Genomic DNA, 27,985 nt, shown 5'->3' with positions numbered 1-27,985 from the left:
TGAAATCTTAGTTTCTTTTTTTTTTTTTTGGTCAAATCAAAGACGATTAATTTTACGAGTTATTTTGTTGATTAAGTATACAGATAATTAATTATCTTTATCAAGTCATTAAAGATATCAAGTATGCGATATAACACGGACGTTTTGTTTCATTCTTGTTTTTTTTTTTTTTTGATTTACGACGAACGTACTTCACGTATGAAACTTTCAAAATTGTTTTTGGCAAATGTTCTCTAGTAAGTAAATCATTTTCTCAAAATTAATATCTTAACCTTCATAGAAAATTAATATAATAACTATTGTTTATTATAATATAAATATTTGATATATGAAAATAGAAAAAAAATAATATTTATCTTGTTTTATTTTCCGATTTGTTTTTCATTCTTTGGTTAACTCGTCACGCGTTATTAAATCCACGCAGGTCGTGGTTAACATTCGTAAGTACACGAAGTTGGTGGGGATGAGAGGGAAATAGTGGGGACAAGATAAAGTGCCGAAAAAACATTTACAAGACTGTAAATATGTCCAAGTGCGGTTTCCTGCATGACCATTTTGGTCGAAGCTTTAACAATTTAAGCCGCCGTTTTGTTTTTTCCTTTTTTTTCTTTTTTTTTTTACATCGTTCCGCGGTTTAGTGATTTATTAACTTAACACGCTAAATCACAAATTTTTATCATTTTTCTTTGGTGAAGATAGAATTCTAAAGATGACCGTGAACAAATTTTAATGCGTCCATTTACCTTGATTCAAAATAAAAAAACAAAACGAAGAAGAGGAAGAGGAAGAGGAAGAAGAAGAAGAAGAAGAAGAAGAAGAGAAAACAACGATGAAATTACATTATAACGTTTTGGAAGTTGCAAATAATAAGTAACGTTTTAAACGCGTGAATATACGTTTAGGATGATCATAAATAATGCGTTATTATCTTTAGGATGAAATGGGTTATTAAATGTCGTAACTTGAAAAATGATGGTTTTATGATCTCTCTTCTCTCTTCTCTCTCTCTCAAGTGAAATTTGTATCGATACTAAAGACTCCCACCCTTCTTCTTCTTCTTCTTCTTCATCTTCATCCTTCTCAATTGCTTCCGTGAAATAATATCGCGTAGAATTGGCAAAACGTAACTAATAAATTATTCACTATAATCGATCGTTACATTATGGCATTTAATTCCGCAAGATAGATATCGTTGTAATAAAAAGTACACGTCGTCATTTGTGTGCTTTGATTTTCTCTTTTCTTTTATTATTATTTTTTTTTCTTCTCTTTCAAACCAAAGGGTAATAAAAGTATACCCTAGTATGATCTTACAATGAAATAAAAACATATATATATATATATGTGTGTAATAGGAAAGTATCGAACGTAAGAAGTTAAATGCAAAGCATTGTAATAAAAGTAAAATAAAATTCGTACGACTTAAATGTCCTCCTTTGGGACTTGGTTGGTAACTCAATCCGCTTAAATCTATTCCGAACTTACGATTGGTCGAGAGATCATTTTATGCGAACGGGTGCGGAGTTATCTATTCGCGAGTAGGCCGTAACGATGACTTTTGCATAGTTGATAGGTAAACCTCCTCCTACCACCCCCTTTTACCATTTCCATGTAGACGATTTCTCTCTAATCATCGTAGAAATTTTATTTCCTCAGTTCATAGGAATAAATAACATCAAAATAAACAAAGAGAAAATATTCGTTAAATGTATTGACATTTCGAAATGTTATATATATATATATATATATATATATATATATATATATATATATATATTATGAATATTTGTTTTTCTTTTTTAAAATAATAAAAAATAAAAATAAATATACTGTGAAAGATTCATTTTCATTTACAGTCTATGTATGAAAAAAAAAAAAAAAGAAAAAAAACAATCATGGATAGAAAATAATCATTGAACTATAATAATCAAGCTGATTTTATCAGAACAATTAAATGTAAGAACCTATTATACAAGTCCCATTGTCTTGTTGTAATCATTATCATTTGGCACGTCAGTATGTAGGCATCCGCTACCTAGATTTCTTGCGGCGCCTTATGGCGCCGCATATATCGCTATAATGAAGGTAATTCATTCGCTTTTATTCAACGTGTCATTTTCGTAGGAGTAAGACATTTAACGTGTTCTTGTTGGGTACCTTCCAAAGAAGCAAGTTACAACTTTCAACGTAGGCGGATTTCTTGCATGTCAACCCTTTCTTCGATCTTTTCATTTAATTTTTTTTTTATTTCATTCCTTCATTCATTTTTTTTTTCTATACCCCTTTTTACTCATTGATGTCAGCAAAACATTTGAAATTTTCTTATTTGATCAAATTCTTACGTTAACCAGGTGGGACGTATAAATACGTCAAACGAGTCGCTTTAAAGATAAAAGTACAAACTTTTGTACTTTTGTATATAAATGAAAGAAACATTTGGAAATTGTTCTGTCTGATCAAATTAATATGTTATTAATTAATTAATTTGTTTTTGTCTATATTATTAAAACACGTTGTATTATAGTAATTAATATTTTTATATAATATTAATTAATTAATTATTTATTTATTTATTATACCAGAAAAGAATAATTTACATCGTATTAACAAGGTTAATACATAGCAAATTCTACAAGAGGTAAACATAATTACCTGCACATAGGCTGGTACATACTAAAATTACTAATACTAAAAACTAAGAAATATAAGTAAATTGAAATTACATTATATAAACTTATTTATATATATATAATAATATATTTAATATAAATTTGTATATATAGTAGTTAATATAGTAATAGTTAATATTCGTTTGACAATATTAAATAACCAATTGTTAACAATTACAATCACTTACGTTGTTACACAATTGAATTTCATTCAATTAACTTTTACAGTCACGTATCATATCCAACATTCCTATGTACAGTATTCTACCTCAATTTCCAAAATTCCTATGTACAGTATTCTACCTTAATTTCCAAAATTCCAATGTTATTAATTAATTAATTAATTTGTTTTTGTCTATTATTAAAACACATAGTATTATAGTAATTAATATTTGTATATAATATTTAATATAAATAACAATATATTTAACATAAATTTGATTTGTATATAGCAGTTAAAATAGTAATAGTTAATATTCGTTTGACAATATTAAATAACCAATTGTAAACAATTACGATCACCAACGTTGTTGCACAATTGAATTTCATTCAATTAACTTTTACAGTCACGTATCATATCCAACATTCCTATGTACAGTATTCTACCTTAATCTACATAAACGTCATTTTTAATACTTTTAACTTGTTTATTCGCCCGTATTTTTATTTTTTTTATTTTTTTTTCAACGAATACATTTACGTTTAAAAAATGAAATTTTTCTATTTCAAATAAAAATGATCAATTCAATACCACGTGTTTATACCTTTCTCGAAAATGTCACCTATGTACATATATTATAATTAGGTATCATAAAATTATGAACCATGAACTACTTACGTATTCTATGATTGAAAGGAAGGGGAAAGGGGAAGAGAAGGAATTAAGAAAAATTCAAACAAATTTATCGAATGAAAAAAAAATAAAATGATTCAATCTTATTGGACGTGTATATTCGTAATCAGAGATGTGAGAATGTCGGTTTAGCAAAATTAAAAACAGTACACCTATAAAGAAACGAGAATTTCAGGTTTTTCGTTGAACCAATAAAAAAAAAAATTAATATATACATATATATAAAATAAAAATAAAAAAAATGGGGGTGGAGGGAATGGGGAAAGAAAATAAAAAAAAAATAAAAATGGGAAAAAAAAACATCAAGAATTGCTTAATACATAATAAATATGGTGCATCGTCCTTTGTCGGTGCCGGTTTAATTGGTGTCTGGTTTTGGAACCAGTCTCTTCTTCACTTTTTACCAATACCACCACCACCACCACCAACCAGGTAGCACAGTTTTAACTTCACGACAAGAGAAAGAGAGAGAGAGAGAGAGAGAGATAGAGAGGTGACCATTCACAAACGATGCCATGAATGGAACTTCGTTACCACCACCACCACCACTACCAACACCATCATGACCTTAAACGTTTATTCATCTCCTTTTTTTTTTTCTTTTAATTTCTTTTCGAGTTATAAACGATTAATGCTAATAAATACGTTCTTCAAATGTTCACGCGAATCCGGTTTTTTTATTTTTATTTTTAAGACCACTGTTTTATTTTTTTTTTTATTTCAGTTCGATCGAACTTCGATTCTTTCAAAGAAGAAATCATCTCTTTTTTAGATCTATTTTTAAAAATAAAAATAAGATAGTTATCTGACGAGATAAAACTTGTCGATGTTAATCCGACGAAATGATTTAGAATTTTATTTTTCTTATCTACTTGTTGTGTCTCTTGTGTGTATGTTAAAATATCTAAATGAAAAAAAAAAAGAAAAGAAAAAACAAAAAATAAATTCAATTGTAATATTAAGAATATTAAAAAAAAAAAAAAAAGAATATTTTTGATATTAGAAAAACAAAGACAAATATGTTATAATATAAGTTTGTTAAAAAAAGAAAAAATATATAATTAACTTATACGAACTAAATTGAATGAATATTATATATATATATGTACATATACATATACATATACATATACATAAAGCAATGAAAATATATAGAATATTTGTTCTCATTAATCATATAGTAATTTTCATAGTATATTTATTATATATAATATATTAATATAGTATAAATAATTATATTAATATTATATAAATTATTATATAAATTATATAAATATTACTATATATAATATAAATATAAATAATTTATTATATATAATATAACTTATATAAATATTTATACAATAAATATAATATTTATTATATTTAATATATATAATAAATAAATATATTAATATAATATAAATAATTATATAAATATTGTATAAATTATTATATAAATTATATAAGAATTACATATATATATTACTATATTAAACAAATATATAATTTTATAAATAAATAATAATATAAATAATTTATTATATATAATATAACTCATATAAATATTTATACAATAAATATAATATATTTATTATATTTAATATAATATTAAATAATAAATATTAAATTATAAAAAATATTAAATATTAAAACCATATAAATATATAATAGTTTTATATGATATAACTTATAATTTATATTAATATATTATAATATATTAAATATATAATAAATATTAATATATAATATAAATATAATAATATAAATAACTTATCACATATATATATAACTTCATTATACATAATATAACTTATATAAACAGCAACAAAAAAATATATAAAAATTGTATCGTCATTAATCACATAATAATTTTCATTAAAAACAATAATTCAAACTTTAACTTTCCCTTTCTTATAATTATCAAACTAATCACCCTAGTATCTCAAAACAATCCCTTTAATATACATATCCTAAGCATATTCATAATAACACTAATTCACAAAATGAAAATTCTTTAACAAAATAAACAAATAACAAATAAAATAAAATAAAACAAAGGTGCTATTGTGATTTGTAATTTGTACTCGCGAACACGTGAACTTTTATAAATAAAACGTTCTCCCATGTATCTATCATCTAATAATAAACAGAAATAAAAAAAACACAATAGCGGAAGAGTAGTAAGAAATAGACAAAGTAGAAGTAGAAGTAGAATAAGAAGAAGTTAGGTTGATAATGGGACAACTTCTTTCATGCTCGTCCCCGTGAGGAGAATATATCCAGGTGTTACGATATAATTTACAAGAGGTAGAGTAATGTTACTCTCTATACGGTAAGCCTTTCCTTCGTGTTTTCTCCGGCACTTATGTTAAAGTCCCTCAGGCCAATGTAATTCGAATAAGAAAGGCAGAGATAGAAACAGCAAAAAAAAAAAGAAAAGAAAAAGAGAAAGAAAGAAGAAAGAGAGAGAGAGAGAGAGAGAGAGCTTTATATTTGCCGCGAATCAGGTTCGTTCGGCCTCGTCTTTTACGCCGAACATTCGAGCTCGCGCATTTATCACCATTTCATGCAAATCCTACCAAGAAGATTCAAAGCCGAATTAAAGTTTGAAGAGTAAGAAAGAAGGAAGATACGTGTTATATACGGTAAATCAAAAGAGAACCGTTTCTTATTTCTCTCATGTGTAACCTCGAAACATGTCAGATTTATGTATATCGTAAAATTGGATTACGTTTACGTGTTAGTGTTCGAATCGACGTTTATTACAGTTTAAATGTGATACCAGAGAAAGAGAAAATGAGATAGAGAGAGAGAGAGAGAGAGAGACAACAAAAAAATATATATGAAAAATTATTTAACTATACGACGATGGGTTGTAACATTGTTGTAAATAAAATGTTATTCACAAAACGATATGTGGTACATGCATGGAATATTTCTTACGGATTATACTTAAAAAAACAAAAACAAAAAATTAAATGAATGATAATAAAATAATGACACGGGATATATTGTGGGTTTAGAAGGCGCCACGTTATATTTGAAATAACTCACGCAATGTTAAATTTTATCAAGATTTTCCAGGCGCCACTGAATAAGTATATATATATATATATATATATAGATATATTTGTAATGAGTATAATATACTCGTACACGTGTATTTGTGACTCATAGAAACAAAGTCCGATTCGTGTTGAAATACAAACGTATTATAAATCATCATGCGAATACTTGCAATTTATTGATACCTATAATCTATGTATTCTTATACCTTAGTATTATTTCCCTTAAGTTTTAATCATTTCTGTTATTTCTACACCATTCACTGAATTACTAATCATCGTTGAAAAAAAAAAAAAACCCCCGATCGTAATGTATTGTAATTATTATTCGATTCTATCGTAATCGCGAATGAAAATGATATTTTACTCGTAATTAAATTCATTATTTATTCAATTTTGAATTTATATTATTCTTCCTTCGTTCGTTTTATTTCGTTTTAATTGTATCGATAATTAATCGTAATTAAAAGAAATTAATTAATTTGTTGTTGTTGTCATTTCTCCAAGTGTAATATCGATTCGAATTAAAATGGTATTTTACTATTAATACGTACGATTTGATTCGTTATACAATTCTGAATTTTGTTTTTTTTTTTTATTGTTATTATCTCCCTCGTTCATTTTATTTTATTTTAATTGTATTGATAATTAAAGAAATTAATTATTATTATTTTTTTTTTTTAATTTCTTCAAACGTAATATCGATATCAATTAACGTGTTGAGAATTACGCATGATCGAGTCAGAATATAACTAGGTAATTACTTTAAACTTGTACGTGTATCAGTAATAGTAACAGCAACTGTGAAGTCATAAACGCATGATCGCTAAAACTCTTTTACAAAGAGCAATGCCGCCAAAGAAGTAAGATCAAACAAATAAAAAAAATTAATTGAAAATAACTAAAGAAAAAGAAAAAGAAAAAGAAAAAGAAAAAAAGAAGAAGAATAAAAAAATAATAAATATGGTTTTATTCCTTCATTAAGAATTTGTTAGACTACTTTATAGTGTCATAATTATTAATCAGGTAAGAATCAAATCTACGTTTTAATAGATAATCTCACGCCATTATACATACTTCATTTATATGATATACTTTAAGAAGATTAACATGTCTCAGCTAATTTTCATTCTAGAAATTTACTGCTATTATATATATATATATAAATTTATATCATGATATATACATGATTAAATTAAATAAGTATGGATACAATTTTTTCTACGAGTTTTTCTTTACATTGATTTCTCAATTATCAAACAACAACAAAATATATATATATATTATAAGTTATTATATATTAATTAATATTTATACAAAATAATATAATAAAAGATTTATTATTAATTTAATTATAATTAAATTATATTATTTATTTTAATAATTAATTTAAATATAATTTAATTTATATATTATAATAATATATTTTTAATATATAAATTAATATTTTAATAATTTTTAATATTTAATAATTAATATTTTTATAAAATATATATAAAATAATATAATTTAATTATAATTATTAATTTAATTATAATTAAATTATATTATTTATTTTAATTATTAATTTAAATATAATTTAATTTATATATTATATATATATATATATATATATGTTACATTTCTAAACGTTATCTAATATTATTATCTTAATTATCTTCTTCGTTAGAATTAACACAATTAATGTGATCTTTTAAAAATTCAAATTGCCTTGCACCTAAAATAAATTCCAATCCTCTGATGATACGTCTATTACTATTATTATTACTTTAATACTTAGTATAATATATATTTATCTATTAACGATAAAATCGCGATAAGTTTCTAGGAATAAAACAGAAAAAAAGATTTCTGTCTAGTAATTTTCTCAAAAAAAAAAAAAAAAGAAAAAAAAAAACATTGTATAATTATCATCCAAATCGTGATAAGATTTACCGTCATGTTTGTCTATTAGATCATCCTAATATAATTTAATTCATTTCTCTCTTTCTATCTTTCTTTTATTTCCTTCTAACGTTATCATCGAAATGAATACAAGATTTCTGTCTAGTTATTTCATAAAAAATTGTTTTAATTATCAAAATCGTGATAAGATTTACCGTCATGTTTGTCTATTAGATCATCCTAATATGATTTAATTTTTTTCTCCTTTTTTTTTTCTTATTTCTTCAAACGTTATCATCGAATTCCTTGACAGAACGATGATTCATTGGCAATGTCATCAATAGATATACCTTCCACCGTTACACGAGGATAATCCAAAATTATATTCCTAATCCTCTTACGATTACCCAGGAGCCTAGGCTTTTATCGATTTTCTTTTGCCGCCTACCTGGTACGATCAAATATATATATATATATATAGTATATACCTTGTTCACACTAGACTATTTCGTAGTGTTCGAAAAACACCTACGGTTAAAGGATCAGGAAGAATGATTCACGACGATGATCTCGATTCGTTTAACCAAAAAAAAAATAAAAAAGAAAAAAAAAACATTCATCATTAGATTCTTCTCAAAAAAAACTTGTGCACTTCAAATAGAAAATCTTTACAGTTGTTTTATTTTTAATCAACTTTTTGTCTATTTTAATTTGTAATCAAGTAACGTTTGCTAATGTGACGTTAACAAATGAGTTTAGGATTTTGTCATAAGAAATTTACGATGATAGTTAAACGAATGATTTATAATAATAATTAATTATGTATTAATCTAACGCAACAACCACGCTTTTAAAAATATTTAAAATAAAATAAAAAATAGTAGAACATTTGGTATTTCGTAGATCTCGTTGTAAAACTGATGCAATAGGTTTCTATGGTTTTATTTATTTATTTATTTTTTTAATTCTAAGGAAGATAAAAAATAATTTTGATCAAACCCATCACCCACCAACACCCACCACTACTTACTACTATTCGTTTTTCGAATTTTTTTCACGTGTATTTAAATATAACACTAACACCTAGTAATGGTACATTCACCGTAAGAGAATAAAACATACATAACACCATATCACACACATCTCTCGTCCATTACAGTATGTGAGAAGGCGTGTTTTCACAGCGCGTGAGAGGCGTCTCGACTTCGGGACGGACCAATCGATGATTTCTCGAGAGTCATTAACTCATATAACGAATGATACTGGATCCCCCAGTGTGCAAGGTTCGATACCCGCCATGCTGGGTGCTACCGTAGTCTTAGTCGTAGTAGTCATAGTAATCATAGTTATCTATCTACTAACTTGCATTTAAGCAAATAGAATCCTTAGACAAAACTCTAACTTGCTTCCTTACTTCCTTGCTTGCTTCGATTACTTGTCTCGACTACTTTACTAACATATGAAACAACCATGTGAAACAAAAAGATAAAAAAAAAAAAAACCTAATTATAAGTAAGTAAGTAAGTAAGTAAGTAAGTTAGTAAGTTAGTAAGTATATGATACATTCGGTGAAAGTGTTGGTATAATAGGATGGTATTTAATAGATAAGTATATTATATAGGCTTTTTGCTATTTCCTTTTATCATTTTTTATCATTGACTATTATTTTGGCAATGTTATTTAAAAAAAATAAAAATAAAAAATAAAATAGATAGAAATAATAATACTAGGATTGTTTGATCATTTATTTCAAACTAATAAACAACGATACAATATATTATATAAATGTATAATAAATATGTTACATAAATATATATTTTTATTAATTTAAATTATTTTTATAAACTTAATAAAAAATAAATAAAAATAAAATATATACAATATAATAAAAATAAAAATAATTTATATTTAATAAAAATAAAATTAAAATAAAATACATATATATATATATAATAATAATAAATTATTAAAAAAAAAATAAAATTAAAATATATATAATATAATAAAAATAAAATATATATAATATCCCCCCTCCCCCTCTCTCTTTGTATATCTGTCATTTTACCCCGTTAGCTCATGTAAAAGGTGCGAAAAAATATTTACGTATATGTATATATATATATATATATAAAATATATAAAAACTTAAGAGATAATGTGTGATAAATGATTTCAATAAAATGACGCGACAAAATTCGAATTAAAAGCTTGCTCAAAGGGGAAATTCCTTTTCCTATTCTCTCTCTCTCTCCTCTCTCTCTCTCTCTCTCTCTCTCTCTCTATTTGTCTGTCTCTGTCTCTCATTGATAGGTCAGTAACATTACTTGGATCGTTAGATGACGAGACATAATTATTACTCTTCGAAAGTACACGTGGCAAAAGCGGGGGGAGGGATGGAGGTAGGGTGGGGGTGGGGGGGGGGGAGGTAGAAAAAGAGGAAAAGACGTTTGACACCTCATCGATAAGATATCTCTTTGAGAATGGCATGAGAACACAACCAAACCAACTCTGATCGTCATCGAGAACTCCACGATGACGAAATTTGACGCGCCTCTTCTTACTCTCCCTTTTTAACTTTCTTTCTGTCTTTCTTTCTTTTTTATTTTTTATTTTTTTTTTTTTTTTTATTTCATACTCAAATAGCACCGGCGCCCTTCTTACACTCTGCCGATCGATCGCATTTTTATCGGCAAAACTTTGAAATGCCAATCCAGTCGAACTCGATTCGTCGTGGTGCTCGTATCGAGTACTATCATTTTTTTTGTTTTTTTTTTTTTTTTTTCAATTTGTTGTTGTTGTTTAACCACTCTTTGATTGTACATGTGTGACAAAGCTTTACGAATTTTTTGGGGGTTAGTAAATAAACGGGCGAATTATTTTTTGTTAAATTTTGTCAAATTGAAACGAAATCGATTGTATCGTGGAATAATATTTAAATTGTTTTCAAAACAATTGTTTTTTGTTATTAACTATTGAAGTTTCTTCTTCTTCATCATTTTTACTGCAAAAAAAAAACGAATTTATGCTAACGAGTGTATAGTGTGTATCAGTGTTGGTGAAGTCTGAAGAATGACGAGGTATTTTAACGTTTCACACGCACGCTTATCCATCTTCGTTTGTGTTAGCTTTTAAAAAATAAAAAAATAAAAAAAAAAAATAAAAGAAAGAACCCTTCACCTTCTCTTTCTTCCTACGTGTGTCATTTCACCCCGTGAGTTCGTGTAAAAGATGGAAAAAAAAATTCTCTTATACATCCTCGTAGTAGGTGCATGTGCAATGGGGCCAACGATGCATGCAACTTTGTGCAGATGGTGTTAAAACAGAAAAACGCGTTTAAAATATTGAAAAATTAAAACAAATTCTTTTATTTATTTATCTTCTATGAAATTAACATTGATTTTATTTGTATTTTATTTTATTTTATTTTATTTATTTGATGCGGTGCAACAGAATATGCAACTTTGTGCGGGTGGTGACGAAATAAAATAGAAGTACGCGTTTGAAAGATTAGAACAAATTCATATATATTTATCTTTCCATAAAATCAACTAACATTTATTATATTTTTATTTTATTTTATTTTGTTTTATTTTATGTTGTGTGTATGTGAGAAATACGGAAATATCTTTCTCATAGTTTTGCCAATCCTTTCGAGAAACATCCTCGTCGTCCTCGTCGTCTTCTTTTCGACGACAGATATTCTATAGTAAGACTATAATTTACGATCGTGTAACATTTGACTTTTATTCACCGGCATCTTTTTCATTGTACCTAAACCGCCGCGCGTGCAAGTATTTAGATTGCTATCGATATAACCGATGTAAAGTCCGATTTATGTACGTGTCGTCGTCGTCCTCGTAGTCGTCGTGATATCGAGAAGATTGTCGCGCGAGTTCAACATATTTACATATTCATTTTCCAATTGCGATCCAAACAACCAACGCAAATTGTTCCTTTTTACATGGAACGTGTGTATGTGTCTGTTCTCTTCTCTCTCTCTCCCTCTCTCTCTCTCTTTTTATCTTCTTTGAATGTCCTCATACGTTTGTAACAATTATTGTTTAACGAGGTAACACGATATTTTTTTTTCTTTATCAATTCGATTACGATTTAAAAAAAGTAACAATCTAAAGAATTTCGTATCACTGATTATCATCAATCGTGATTTTTTTGTTTTTTTTTAACGAAAATAATTTAGATTTGTCCCGAAATAATTCTATTCTACAAAAGTTGTTAAAAATTTATTATAATAAAAATAATTATTATTATTAAAGGGTGAATATCAAAATTTGGTTAGTTTATTGTGTTGCAACTTTAATTTGAAACTCGCATATTGGATTTTGTATTTTTGTAAAATTAATTTTTAATATTTACGAACTTTTAATTACACCATATAGTAATTTTAATATATATTATATATTATTATTAAATAATTATTAAATTATTATATTATAAATATAATCGAATTTAAGTTATCCTTATCATCATCATATATATATTCACCTTTTACGTAAGATAACAAAAAAATAAATTATATTCTTAATATTTCAATTTAAAAATAATCATTTTATTTATTTATCTTTTTTAGATAGGTGGTACGGTGGTGGTAGTCATGTCACCCAATCAACCAAACGACGGACCACAAGAAATCGACGTGGAGGAGCCAGGAGAAACGGATTATCGGCCGCCAGGCATAATCGTATTTTCAAACGAGTTAAATCGCAAGTAAAAGAAGATCACAATTTGATAATAACAATTGAAGAGGATCGATACGTGAATTCGATCCAACAGCTTGGAACCTACGGCCTCCCCGCTGGCCTGGCCAGCTACTATGCGAATTGAAGCTCTCAGCGCCCTCGTCGCGGTAACTATACTTTCATCATTATTATTTTTATTATTATTATTATTATTATTATTCTCTTTCTTATTATCTCTTTATCTATATCGATCTTATTAAACGATTAAATATTTCTCGAGTTATTGAGAAGTTATATTTAGAATTGGAACAAATTCTAATCAGCATTCCAATTACGTTTACAAATCATTTCGTGTATATACACATATAAATATATAAATTACGTTTCACGTTGTTTGTCCGCAATGGATTCCTAAACTACTGAACTGATTTTAATTAAATTTTGCACACTGTGTGCAGTTTCATCCAACTTGAAAGATAGGATAGTTTATATCTCAATTTATAATTCGCAATATTATTTTATTGCGAATTATTTATTTATTAACAAAGAGTCATGATAATCTCTGTCAGTTTGATAAGATTCTAACAGATGGTGGTATAAAGTAATTCGTTGGCTTAAAGACGTGTGTATCGGACTGATTGTGAGCTACACCAACACCGGGGCACCCCCCCCCCCCGATTAATATCTCGTTAATTAATTATTGAAACTAATCAATAGTGGCCCATGAACCATCTCATACTTACTATCAATGAATGAGAATGAAAATTTGAAAGTCTTGAATTTATTACCACATCGGGGTAGACCAAGAAAGTTCAAAAATATTCTATTGACACCACTGTATAAAAATATCAGACATATACCATTAGAACATCATGATTTCTTCAAATCCCTTTCACACAACAAAATGTAGATGAGTAGAAAAATTGTTTTGTAATTAATGTTTGTCATTTTGTACGTTATGTAGTTAAAAAATGTTTTCAATCGCATAAATTATGTTTCTGAAGTGTTTTAAAGATATGTCAAATAAATTGAGTATTGTTATTTTTTTTTTCAATTTGAAGCATCTTAAATTATGTTGAATGGACTTGGCTACCTTCGAAATTTTCTAACAAATCTGGTTGTTAATATTAAAAGTAGCCTAACTCTATTCGTGGTAAGAAAATGCATATTATTCATTTAATAATTGTCACTATTTTAATAAAAACTATAAATTGAACATCCTTAGATACACTTAAGCAGTATAACTCGTATCTTGTACGTATATTTTGAATTGCATTGAAACACAAACCCTTTGAACATAAATGTAGTTAGTTCACTTTCAAAATAAACGGCTCATGTATATACGAACCATTATTTAAACAAAATATTATTTAATATCTCGTTAATTAATAATTGAAACCAATCGATGATAGTCATAAGTAATTTCATAGTAACTTATCTATATCCCTAAATAACTTCTGTAAATCGAGTAGGTTTCTATAAAGGTTTATTAATGAAACAATAAACGCCTCGTGCACGCCCCTTAACTTGTGACTATTGTATAGGGAAATATCTACAACAGGTAAACACACACCATTGAACTAAACAATAATTACAATATCCAGGCCGGATATAATGAGCATAAATTACCGCCCGTCGAGTGTATTATTAGCATATTATCGAGCTGTCTTACACGATTACTACTCACCGGTGTTGCGTTGCGTTGCGTTGCTTTGCGTTACTTTGCTAGTTGAATTGCGTCAGGGTTGCAAACGTTTTATACGAATTTACATGAATAGAACTATTATAAGTGTTTATCTTTTTTTTTTTTTTCGTGGTTAAGTGTTTATAGTTTCTTTCTTTCATTCGAATACACACACACACAACACACACATACGATGAACTCTTTTTGGTTTCCCCTGTCACGAAAGTATCGATAAACTTTCGAAATTATGATTTCGATACGACAACAACAACTCTTTTTCTTTTCATTTTATTTTTCTTTTTTTTTTTTTTTCTTTATATATTTTTACTCAACGCGGTTGGGGGTGTCATCACATTTTCTTGAAGCTGAATGTTTTTTTTTTTTTTGGAGTTAGTTCATTCCGATTCTTACGAACACCAACTTGTAGTCATCTCCTGTATTAAACACCTGCCACGAGTTTCTCTTCAACTCAAAATATTCCCTCCCCAACCACGAAACTTCATCTTCAAATAAAAGCTTTGATCTTTCTCGAGTATCAAGGCTTTTGTAGTTCAAGAATGTGTGTGTGTATGTGTGTAATCACAGGTATATAAATTTAATACCTCGTATGAGAGACTTTAACAATTACGTGACACGATGTTAAAATGTTTATTTCAATTATGTCTGTGAAAATGTTGAAAAATGTTCTAATCTTAAACCAATTTTTATTCTTCTTTCAAATAAATTCGAATACGAAACAACGAACTAGACCTTGATTTTAATCGAACCAAACGAACAATAGAAATGTCTATAGTAATAAAAATAAAAAAAATAAAGGAAGATTTGATCAGTTATCAAGATAATACGGATTACAATTTGTAAAATGAACGTCTTACAAATCAGGAAAAAAAGTAGCTTACAATAACGGTTTGTTTGTTTTTAGAAACAATATTGATACAAATCTAAATCTTTAGCTTTCAATTTATCATCAAAAAAAAAATATATATATATATATATATATTTGAGACGTATAGAATTAAAGAATTAAAATGAAAGAATAAAAAAAATCATGATCCTGTATAAAAAAGAAAAAGAAAAACAAACACATAGATGAGATTCACACTGTTGGTGATTTTAGTAAAAAAAAATGAACAGGTATCCTTATCGTTACTCTTATAAAAGGTACTTGCCCGTTATCTATGTAATATTAAATGCTAACCGTACGAATGTATAAAAGATCGGTAGTATTAAAGTAAGGGATACATTTGCGTATAGCAAACGATATTGATAAACGACTATCATCGTCGTCTCGAAGGTGAGCGCATGGATAATTTAATAATGGCAGATTAGCTGACACCCTTACTTGCAATATATATATATATATATATATATATATATATATATATATATGTGTACAGGTATCAACACTGTTGCACCGAATGAACGAGCGAATAAGGTGAACGGTAGAACGGCATTAGCATGCTAATCGTTCTCTCGGCACCAATATTTTCCAATAAATAATCTCCTTAACGCGATTTCGAACGATCTAGAATCCTACGACCTGTTTTTTCCCCCATTTAGCTATAAAGTTACTAGACGATAATTCCCGAGAAATTGTCCCATCCCGAGGAACGACAATTGCACTTTAAATCATCCATACGTTTCCTGGAAAATTCTTCTTTTCTACTTGGTTGGTTAGCAAGCCAACAGCAACAGCAGCAGGATGTAAATGCAACAGCTGTAAAATGTGATCCCGTTTTTCGAGATGATAGAGATCGTAGGAGAGATACAACACCACACTGCATTCCTGATACCAAAACTAGTCGCGAAACGATACCACTAGATCTTTCACGATTATTATTTTCCAAAGGAACATTTTCGAAAATTTTCAATTCGTATTTACAGTAGTCGATAAGAATCTTTACTATTTGTATTGAAACCTTCCTAACTTATTCTTGCATGATTTATTTCATATTTTCTAAGCAAAACTTTACCACTCTATCGATTTCAAAAGCACCGTGGTGTTGTCGTTGGTTGTACGAGTATAATATCAACCCATCTATCGTGTAACTACCCACGCGAAATCTCCGCGATTCTTGATGATAGCTGTATAAACGAAATCTTGAATCGTTTTGTCGTGTTTGACGTTTCTTCTTATTCTTATTATTTATTCAAAAAAAAAAAAAAATATAACAAATAATAATGAACAAAATTTATTACAGATAATGTGACAAATTTAAAATAAAAAATAAAATTAAACCTATAATATGTAAATAATATAATATAATTATATTATTATATTATATATTTATTATTATATATTTATACATTAATATATTATATATTATATAATATATAATAATAATAATAATAATATAAATAATAAAAATAACAAATAATCAAATGACAAATTAGATTTAAATTAGAACATATAAATTATTAAAGTTGTTGTATTAAAGTTGAAATAATTCTTTGATAACTTCAAAAAGTATTAATAAAAAAATAATAAAAAAAATAAAAATAACTTAGGTAATTCTACGATAAACGTAAAAGGTATTTGGCAGATAATGATATGTTAACAGGTAATTTCCATTGCGGTTTGCCATTTAAAGTTAGTCGCGTTGTCCTTTGGCGTATTATCATCGTTAGTCGGTAGTTCACTTACCTTATGTTAAGTTGAGTTTAAAGTTTATGCCATACTTGTGTAAAGATTTCAACAGGATCGTTTGTACTCAAGCTGCATTTGCATAAGGTTCGATCTTTCTTCTTGTTTTTTTGTTTTCTTCTTCTTCTTCTTCTTCTTATGAGTATGCTTCTAAAAAGGTTTTTAGGCATGAAAGGAGATATTGCCGAATGGACGCCCTTTTTCCTCTATTATCACGGTTGTTCATCGTAGTTCATCATGGAGCCTGTAATTTAAAACAATTCAAAAATAATATATTACAAATCATAGTTGGTTATACAAAACACAAAAGGTAGGAGGATCTTCGATGTTGTTCGCACACTTGAGAACCCTTCTTCCTAACGTTCGAATGATTTACTATATCGTGGGTGGATGTTTCTGCCCTTTGGGCTTTTTGATCCATACGAAAGGATTTTTAGCTTTGAGAGAAGAGAGAGAGAGAGATTCGCGATAGAAAAAGGATCCATGAAATCGTACCTTCGAAAATACGAGCTCTCGTAGATCATTCGAAACATTTTTCTTTATTTCTTTTTTTTTTTTCTTTTCTTTTTTATCTGCAAAACATTTGCTTTTTGTTTTTTTTTTGTATTTTCTTTTTAATACGGGCGATTATTTTATCTGATAAGTTTCGAAATGGTCTGTGAAACTAAACTACTCGTTTCGTATCTGAAAGGGTGACTCATATTAAAACACGTGAAATAAAACACATACACACATATAACGTTACTTAAAAGGGTTATTGAAGCTATGTTAACTTTAATCAATGAAAAATTATTGACCAATCGTAGTAAACTTATTTTGTTCACCATTAAAAACATTGAGTTCTAAAAATAACAATAACTAATAAAAAAAATAATAGTTACTGAAATTAAAATTATTTATTTTTAATTTAAATGCACGTATTATTACAGAGTACACACGTAAATGAAAATAAATAAATGAAACAAAAAAACAATTATTAATTATCAAAAAAAAAAAAGTACTTTAAAGAAAAAAAAACCATTTTAATAGGATGCAACACGTGTGTTTGTCAAAAAAAAAAAAAAGAAAGAAAAAAATGAGAACTGGAAAAGAAATCTGTTTAAAATCTTCCCACATGATGTTAATTTCAATCAAGCTCATCTCATTAAAAGTGTCTCTCTCTCTCTCTCTCTCTCTCTCTCTCTCTTTCTCTCTCGTACAAGAATATCTAGCAAGTACAGTAGACTCGACAAAACACGTCGAGGAATTTATGGTCGACAACTCGTTCCTATGCGTATTCTCTCCTCAACCGATTTCGGTCTGATCTCTTCTCCTTTTCTCTTATGTTAGTGTTATGTCGTACCACTACGTTCTAGTAACGACATTCGGCCTGTCCCGTAAAGTCTCACGCGGAGCGTAACGAGCCTGTCCACGGGACGTCATTAATTTCTCGCCTGAAGGAATAGAAAAAGAAAAGAAACAACAAAAACAAAAATAAAAACAAAAATAAAAACAAAAAATACAAAAAGAAAAGAAGAAGTCCTGTTCGTGGTGGTCACGCGTACGTAGGTTAGGTACATCATGAGACTAGAAAAAGATTATAGAAAAGAAATCAAATGCTTTCAGATAAAGATAGGGATGAAGAAACGGAAAGAAAGAAAGAAAGAGAGATACATACAAACACAGAGAAACAACAGACAGATATACACACATACACATATTATATATAATATGCTGCTAGTTCGGTTTTCTATAAGCCCCACATGCGTGCGTGCGTGAGTGCGTGTGTACGATTTACGCATGAAACGGCAAGGCGACTAACCAAATATTTATACACGTCAATCATAACACACGGCGAAGCGTTCGCTGTCTAAACAGCCCGCGGGTTTCTCAAGGGATAAGGTGAGGTAAGGTTGGAGGGGGGTGGGAGGGGAGGGGAGGGGTTTTGAAAGAGAAAGAAAAGAGTTACTACACACCACTGGTAAAGAAAAGGACCGGGGGCCGGTCATCTCGTCTTGCTGAGCCACTCGGTAGCGTTCATTGTGCTGTTGAGCACCAGCAGCACAACGTTCGAGGACCTTTCATTTCATCTTACTATCTCTAACAGGCACTCGATAGTTGCCGTTTGTCATGGGGAGGGGGGGGGAGGTAGGTAGGTTCTATACGCTGGTGTGTGTTTGCTTTTCCACGAGGAAAAATCCTCATCCTTGTCTCGAAGGCTCTCGTGTGTAACTATTCGAAACATGAGAAGAAAGACAGAGAGAGAAAGAGATATGGAAAGGAGTAATATCCTTACAACAGGTTCCAACGTTTCTCATTCCCAAGACAGCAGGACCTTTATCCCTTCCGACGCGTGCGACGCGTGCCAATCCAAAAAGGCACGCGATACGATCTCGATCTAATATATATATATATGTATATACATCTTCTTTCTAACGAAACTTATTGGGGTTAGCAAGAAAGTAATTTCGGCTTGCACTAATAGATAAAGTTATGTTTGTTTTGTTATTTTTTTTGTTTATGTTAGAATTTTTTAGGTATTTAATTAAAAGCTCATTTTTTGTATAGAAACAATTTTAATTTTATTTCACACTAGAAAAAACCGAAATTACTTTCTTGCCAACCCAATATATTTATTAATATTATAATATTAACTATGTAAGGTAACTCTCTACGAAATAACATTTTAAAACCATGTTTTTTAAACGTTCACGTATATATATATATATATATTGGGGATATTATTGACTTTTGGTTAAGAAAAAAAAAAGAGAGATTCTCTCTTGACAAATATTTCGAATAAGAATTAGTTAAATATAATAGCAAAACGATGAAGAAACTCAACTGGAGTGTCTCATTATTCACGAAATGTTCTTACAATGGCAAAAAAAGCTGGGTGTTGAAATCACCTTTGGCACTTTGCAATAAGTCGACGAGCACCTCGATGGTCCTACTTATAATTTATACAATGGTTTATGCTAATGATACCGAAAATGTTGTGCATTGATGATAACGGTGACTTGGGGACAAATATTACACACATGTTACGTACATCTTATAATACAGGTTTATCTCGTAAACTTTGATTGAAGTATTGTCTCAAGATCAATAAATACCTGTCCATCTTTCGACATTTTTTTGTTTGTTTGTTTGTTTGGATTTTCATTTGGTTGAAACGTTGAAAATAAATTGTGTAAAACGATCAGAATGATTTTTCTTTAAATGTTAAGGATAACTTTCTCGTTGGTAAGAAAAATCGAATGCCATGATTCGTAAGGGAAAGCTTTAAAACATGATCGGAATTGGTGAATCTCCTCTACTTATGTTCCGTTAGATTCTTACGTCGGTTAAGTGCGTCGTTAAGTTTGATTTACAACGGACCCACGAGGCTCTCTTGCTTGTTAATAATAATTACACCGAAAATTCGTCGGTGGAATGTCGCTCCGAGTTATGCCATGCCAGAGATTGCATTATTACGGTGTCCAATATAAAGAGAGATACGTATTATATATATGTATATACACATTTATACGTATTACCTAGTCTACCTGCTACTAGTAACATACAACGGCATAGTTTTCTTAACACAAAAACGGTAACTAGCGGAGAGTAATAAATTATTACTTGCGTCCAATCGGTTGGTACCTATCGGTTTGGTGAACATGCGAAAAAATTCTTAACCAATAACAGTAAAGAGAATGCTTTCCACACACCTAGTAGTAGTTGTTCTCCTAACAACATCCATTCCTGAATTGGCGTTGTAGAATTGTTAAGTTTATCGCTAAATGTTGTCGTAATATTTCGATCAAATTTCAATTTCAATTTTATAGAACTAGTATATGGGTTATATATTGTATACTTTAGTCAAATTAATGACATTACTTTTCATAAATTATGTTTCCTTGTCAACACTTCTTAAATTGAAAATTTCTATAAGATATTTAAATAAAATGATAATTAACGATCTTCTCGATTAATTAGATAGATTAATTTAGAAAGTTAACGCGTTTTCTAAAAAACTAAATAAAACGAAAGTTATCATCATCATCATTGATTCAACGTATAAAACTCATAAAATTCGTATCTAACGTTAATAAAATGCAACCAACGTGCATAATAATGGGTCGATCGGATAAATCGAAATCGAGATCAATGTACGGAAAAAATACAGGGTTCGTGGACGGATCCCACACGGCTTGCAAGCACGTAAGAGAGATCGGATGGCATGGAGAAACATAAATACGTCCGGTCGATAAGCAACAGCGGCCTTTTCGATACGAGTCCCGGTTCTTTGAATGTTATCGGTTCACCCTATATGTAGGTATGTATCTGAAACGCAATGAGACCGAACACATTCCAGGACTCGTGAGATACGAGCTTGAGGACTGGTCCTAGATGCCAGAACTCCGAGACTACTACTGTGTGTGGTAGTGGTGGTGGTGGTGGTGGTCCTGGTTAACATTATGGTTCACTAATTACACTACAAATTATTTTCATGAGTGAACAGGTCATAAAGTATTTAGTTTGTTTGTTTTTTTTTCAAAATGAAAGACTCAAAAAAATTCAATAATTATTAACAATTGTATATAAAAATACAATGTGTTAGTCTATAAATGTCGAATCTCGTTGATATGATACACGTTTAACCATCAAAAAAATGAAGAATTCTCCTAAACTCTATCGTCGTTGTCATCTATCAGGAAATTACGAGCTATACGTAATCGACAATATTTTTCTTTCACAATCAGTGCGTGAATTTTGTGGCCGTCGTTAGAACTCTACTACTACTACTACTCTCTTAAAAAAGCCAAAACGAGTTTGCAATCCAGATGCCGTACGTTACGTTTACCTTCGTACAACTCGACACATCGCTCGATTGTAAATCTTTATTCGCAAAGGATTGATAATAATCGGGGTGGATTGGTCGTGGAGAATTGTTGGAGGACCCGTCATTAGTTTTAAAATTGCCAGACGAACGATCGGCGGTCCTGTTGTGTGTGGTGCGTGTATCACGGAACGATGAAATGAATGCTCTCGCTCGTGTTACCAAAGCCCTCCTCGTATCTTGGGATGATGTATCGCAAAAAAAAAAAAATAAAAAATAAAGGAAACCAATAGATCGATCCCGTTTTTCGACGAACACATACATCTGACGACCAAACGTTATATTACCGACATTGAACTGGAATGAAACGTCGTTGATAGCTTAATTAGCATAATCTCGAATTAAATAGTCTCGAAAATGACGACACTTGAACAGATTGATCGGACAATATAACGATTCGTATCAAACGATTCAAGCTTTAAGAGAAAATAATATATATATATATATATATATAAAGATCTCAAAACATATCCTTTCATTTCAACGTTCAATAAATTTCAAAAGACATTTTACCCCCGTGTTTTTCTCACTCTTACTCTCTCTCTCTCTCTCTCTCTCTCTAACTTTTTCTTTCTCGTTGTGGAGAAGTAATTAAGGATAAATGTCGTCGTTGGAAATCGTTTGGCATGGACAGGCTCGCAAGATACGGTCATATAAGTATCGATTAAAATCGCAGGCAGTCGAAGAGAGAACTCTCATTCGTTCGTTTCAAATGATGCAAGAATCCGATAAGGATCCAAGAACTCGATGTGTGGCCATTGCCGCCGCCTGCGTGAATATCCGTTTAATCTGTACGCGACTTCTTTTACCTCCTCCTTCTCCTCCTTCTCCTTCTCTTTCAGTTCTTCTTTGGTGAGTTCTTCGTACGGGAGGCGCCAGTTAGTTAACCGTTCACCTCCCCCAAAGAACGATGGCTCAATTAAGCTCCTACAGGAACGGTTATCTCCTTGTTGTACCATTTCTATAAATCTTGGAAGGATGCGACACCATGATCCCAAGTCAACGCGTCTCTCATTTTCTTTTCTTTCAACCGACTCAAGTTTCAAAGCGAATACTCACTCTCTCTTTCTTCTAATTACATCCAATGACGGCTCTAACTTCCCCTTTCTCGTAACTCGATAGACAGTTATTACATTCGTTCTTAAGATGGAAAAAGAAGCTTGTTGGTTTGGTCAATCATTCCTTCGTTAATGGTGGTGTTATTTATATCATCATCTATTTACATTTATGTAATTTAAGCGTGTACCTAATAATTATAAATTTATATATATATATAATTGTTTTTTCTTTATCTATAAATATTAGTTGAGATTATATATATATAATAAGGAATATTACATTAATTCGTATTTTATATTACACATTAGATTAATTTATATTGTTATCCTTGAGTGTCGAGATTGTAAAATTTTCAATTTATATTATCAAACGTTGACAAAAAATAAAATATAAGGGTGATGTTATATTAAAATATCTCTTTCAAGATCGTAATACTTTCTTTTCTCATAATGTTTCATGTATGTTTCAAAATAATAAGAGTATTTGTAAGTACATACGTGCACGCGCAGACAAAATATCGTTCAACCTATTATCCGTAGTAATTATCGCCCAAGGCGTAATTCATTCTTTTTTTTTTTTTTTTTACTTTACACGCATTGAACCTTCTTCACAATGATGATGAATAAAAAAAAAAAAAAGAAAGAATATCCCCTACCGTGATGATGGTGCACAAAATCATCGTACAACCACCACTACCGTCAGTTAGTTTCTGGTTACAGAATTACGTAGCGCAATTAAATCGAAAATGTATATACAAGAGAAAGAGGGAAAATGTGAAGAGAGAAGAAGAAGAAGAAGAGTAAAAAGAGAGAGAGAGAGAGAGAGAAAGAGAAAGAGAAAGAGAAACCTTCGTGGATGAAGAATGCCATGGCTTTGCCGTAAGGCCTGTTTTGCATAAAAATTATAAGCCGAATTAATGTTTTCACCTACGTAAGCTCATACGTGTACCGTATTGGCCGATGCGTGACTAACTTCGTGCTTTATTACATACGTTCAAGTTTAATCTCCTTGTAGAGATACTTTCTCACGCTTGTTCACTTTTACTCGACATGTTAAAAACAATAATCGATATAAATATACTCTAGTAACACAAAATATTGAAAAATATTGAATACATGTGTATTTAATATTAAAAAGAGATTCAATGTCTTCAATATTCATGTATTCAATATTTTGTGCTACTCTAGGGTAGTTAGTATGACTTATAATAAATTAATAATAATTAATATTTAAATTTTTTAATATTAAATATACATATATTCAATATTTTTCAATATTTTGTGCTACTAGGGTATCGACTATTATCATGGTTGCTGCAATTGATACAAAAATATATAAAGAAAATAACATATAAATATTAAACGATGACAATGTTCACCATAATAATTATCATATTATATTTCTATTCGTAGGTGGTTTGGCTGACCGCAGTCCTGTGCCCGCGGCTTGCTGCCGCCAACCTAACTTTACCCTTTTCCTCTCGTAAATCCAGAGAGCATCCCTTCAGAGGACATATCTCTCACTGGTTAGTAATATTGATTCTTTTATCATTTGTCTTATATATAATAAATCATTGAATATATATCATACTACTTATACGTAAAACAATTTTTAGGACAGTACCATTGGAAGACTCGAGCAAACGTATGACCTACCGAGAGATGCAGATGGTTATACGCCAGGAGGGAGGCGAAGATGGCCTCGCAGTTGACTGTTGTCCAACGATAGAGGAAATGGTCGAGCCCTTGGTGGCCGAAATCGGCAAGAGATGTATGTTGAGCTCTATCGAGACGGTCAAAATGCCCAGAGGTTCTTCGAGTACTCCTGTAGGCCAGACGTCCTCGATAAGCCCTGCAGGTTCGTTGACCGGAAGCTTAGTAACCAGTCGAGATGCGTACAGAAATTCTCATACACCTACGCCATCGTCGCGAATCCTGCAACGAAGGTATGAGCATCAAATAAACTATATATTAACGTTATCATTTATCATTACACCAAACACATTACAATTAAATTATTAAAAATTACATATATACATGTACGTGTTTATATAATCATAATGGTTTGAATTTGATATTTAGGAAGGCTCCGAAGAACAAACCAAGAAGCGTCACAAGGAACACAAATTTCCAACGTTTCCTGTTAGCGGGTCAACCTGGACGTTGGATTACATCAGGGTAAGGAGCGGCTGCAGCTGCGAGATCATGCCAAAGCCCAGAAAGAAGAAAACCATGGCGACAAAGGCGAGAAAAGCGAAGAGTAAACTAAGACAGCAAAGAGATCAAGACTCTGACTTTGAGACGTGAGACTCGAACTCGTGTTTGGTCGAACTGCAAAATGAAATAATGAAAAAGGTTACCAGTGATCGGTTCGCTGATCGCAGAATTAAACAAAAAAAAAAAAACAAAAAACAAAAACAAAAAGACATTTTAACACGAGTATAACGCCATATTTTCGATGTTATTTCCTTTTATATCTATATATGGGTATAACATCGTATTGTACGTTTAATAATTTCGTATTCGCTTTAACCATTGCATATTTATTGATATATTATAGTAATTTACATTAAAATATATCGAGAAGGAACTCGACACGTATCTCTTTTCTACAATCATAAACGAAAAGTGAATGACAACGTAATGATAATCGAATGCGTTAATTATCGAGATACGTTTCTTCCTTAAACTCGATACATCGTCTACTTAATTTAAATATTTTTAATCATAAGAGAACGATTATTCTATTTCTTTTATTTTTTTTCTTTTTATTTTTTTTTTTTTTGTTATTTTACTTGAACGACAAATTTATATTATGTATATTTTCTATGTGCATATTATAAAATTGTAATTTAGTTTTTAAAACAAAATTAATCATAAGAAAAAGAAATACGATTAGTTGTTAAAATGTTAAGCTAATTTGTGTTTCACATAGATCTGGGCAACTTCTCATTTTAAATTTCTTTTATTTTTTTTTTTTTTTTTTTTTTTTTTTTTTTTTGGTTTCATTCAATAATTCGAGAAGAGCCACAAAACGTTAGTTTCTCTAAAACCACACACTCACACTTATTTAATTCTTTACAATTCTAATATTTAATTTAGATAAAAGGTGTTGTTTAGAGAAATGAAATGGTATAGGAAGCAAAGTTGATTAACTTTGCAAATGACCATGACAACTATTAACAAATCTGATTAATTTAAGGACATTAAATCAAAAGTTACTTTCGTTATAATAATATTATGTGAACTAAAGTATTGTTTTTTTTTTCTTTATTTTTTTTTCTTTTTTTTTTTCTTTCTTTCTTTCTCGAGCTTAGGTAATAGAATAATTATAATCGTCAATTTCTAAAGAAATATATCGTATCGTTTTTAAGTATACGTATATGAAAATGTATTTTTTAAATATTGTTGTATGTGTATAAAAATTAAGATCTATAATTGTGTAACCTCTCAATATTTGTTAACATTCGATTTATAACATTTTTTTTCTTTCTTCTTTTCTCCTAATTGTCATTTAAAAATTAAATAAATGTTTTACTTCTTTTTTTTTTCTTAACACGATCATTTGTAAAAAAAAAAAAAATGGAATGAACGTGTAATTATTATGTATGCGTGTATAAGTAAAAAATACATCATGATAAACGATCGATACATTTCTCTTTTACCTATAGTATTTTTTTAATTAACGCAAATCCTTAAGTATTCGTACCGTTCAAACATTATCATAATTTGTCGTATTAATAGATTTTAACAAACTGGCTTCTTCGACTTGATAATATTTCATGTATGATACATCAAAAAAAAAAAAAAAAAGAAACCCTTAAGGGCTTGCAGAAGATTTTCTGTATTGCCGTGTAAACATTGTACATAAACGTCATTAAATAATACACAGTTGTTATAAAACATGATTTTTCTGACGCCAACTCTTTTTATGTATGAATATGTACGAACAACACAACCTGTGCATGTTTTTTATTTAACAATTAAAAGTAAAACTTTCTTTCGTATTGTGTAAAAAAAAAACAAAATCAATTTTTTCCGGAAACCATTTGTTCGCGCGCATCACAGCAGCCATTTTGATATTTTTCTTTTTCATAAATATATCGAATAATTATTTATAATTATTATCATTGTACATGTATCTAAAAAAAAAAAAAATTATTATTAATATCAAAAAGAACAATTGAAATAAATCATTATAATATTTTCAACGTTTATTAACAATGCATAATTGCAAATAAACATATTCAACAAGTATAATTAAGTTTGAAAAAAGTAAAATCTTATTTAACGAATAAAATCATTTTAATAAGCTTCACATAATTACCTTTGTATTTATAATAATAGTTAAATTAATAATCTTATTCCTTCTTTTTTCCTATTTTCACTTTTATGCGTAATTTTTATTATAATTCAATTATAATATTCAACAAACTCCAATTGTGTCTCGTTCTTTTGACAACTAACGACAATGTACTCAAAGAGCCATCTATGATATAAATTGAGAACTAACAGTGTCGATAACATAAAATAATCTTCGTTACATTTAAACATTTATTACTTTTCGCATTAAAAAAAAAAATCCG

General features: G+C 29.2%; 1 protein-coding gene and 1 long non-coding RNA gene across 2 annotated transcripts; one reads left to right on the top strand and one right to left on the bottom strand.

Moving 5' to 3' along the window:
• The first annotated feature begins 11,306 nt into the window (after positions 1–11,306).
• Positions 11,307–27,307, top strand: LOC107069390 (uncharacterized). The gene is given in 6 exon segments (XM_089172965.1): positions 11,307–11,529; positions 13,041–13,316; positions 24,813–24,925; positions 25,016–25,143; positions 25,146–25,345; positions 25,482–27,307. Coding segments are annotated over 5 exon segments (699 nt in total). The 5' UTR covers positions 11,307–11,529; positions 13,041–13,283; the 3' UTR covers positions 25,707–27,307.
• On the bottom strand, positions 25,214–27,933 carry LOC149032445 (uncharacterized). The gene is made up of 3 exons (XR_016176707.1): positions 27,727–27,933; positions 25,502–25,730; positions 25,214–25,334 (listed from the first exon to the last, which is right to left on the bottom strand). It is a non-coding gene; the product is annotated as an uncharacterized LOC149032445 (long non-coding RNA).
• Positions 27,934–27,985: the final 52 nt, after the last annotated feature.

This window comes from Polistes dominula, unplaced genomic scaffold, assembly GCF_049000335.1.
Source record: "Polistes dominula isolate Pdom_NZ unplaced genomic scaffold, Pdom_raw_medaka contig_22, whole genome shotgun sequence".
Lineage (NCBI taxonomy): Eukaryota > Metazoa > Arthropoda > Insecta > Hymenoptera > Vespidae > Polistes > Polistes dominula.
Note: the sequence above shows the minus strand (reverse complement) of the source record. Positions and strands in the feature narration are given on the sequence as shown.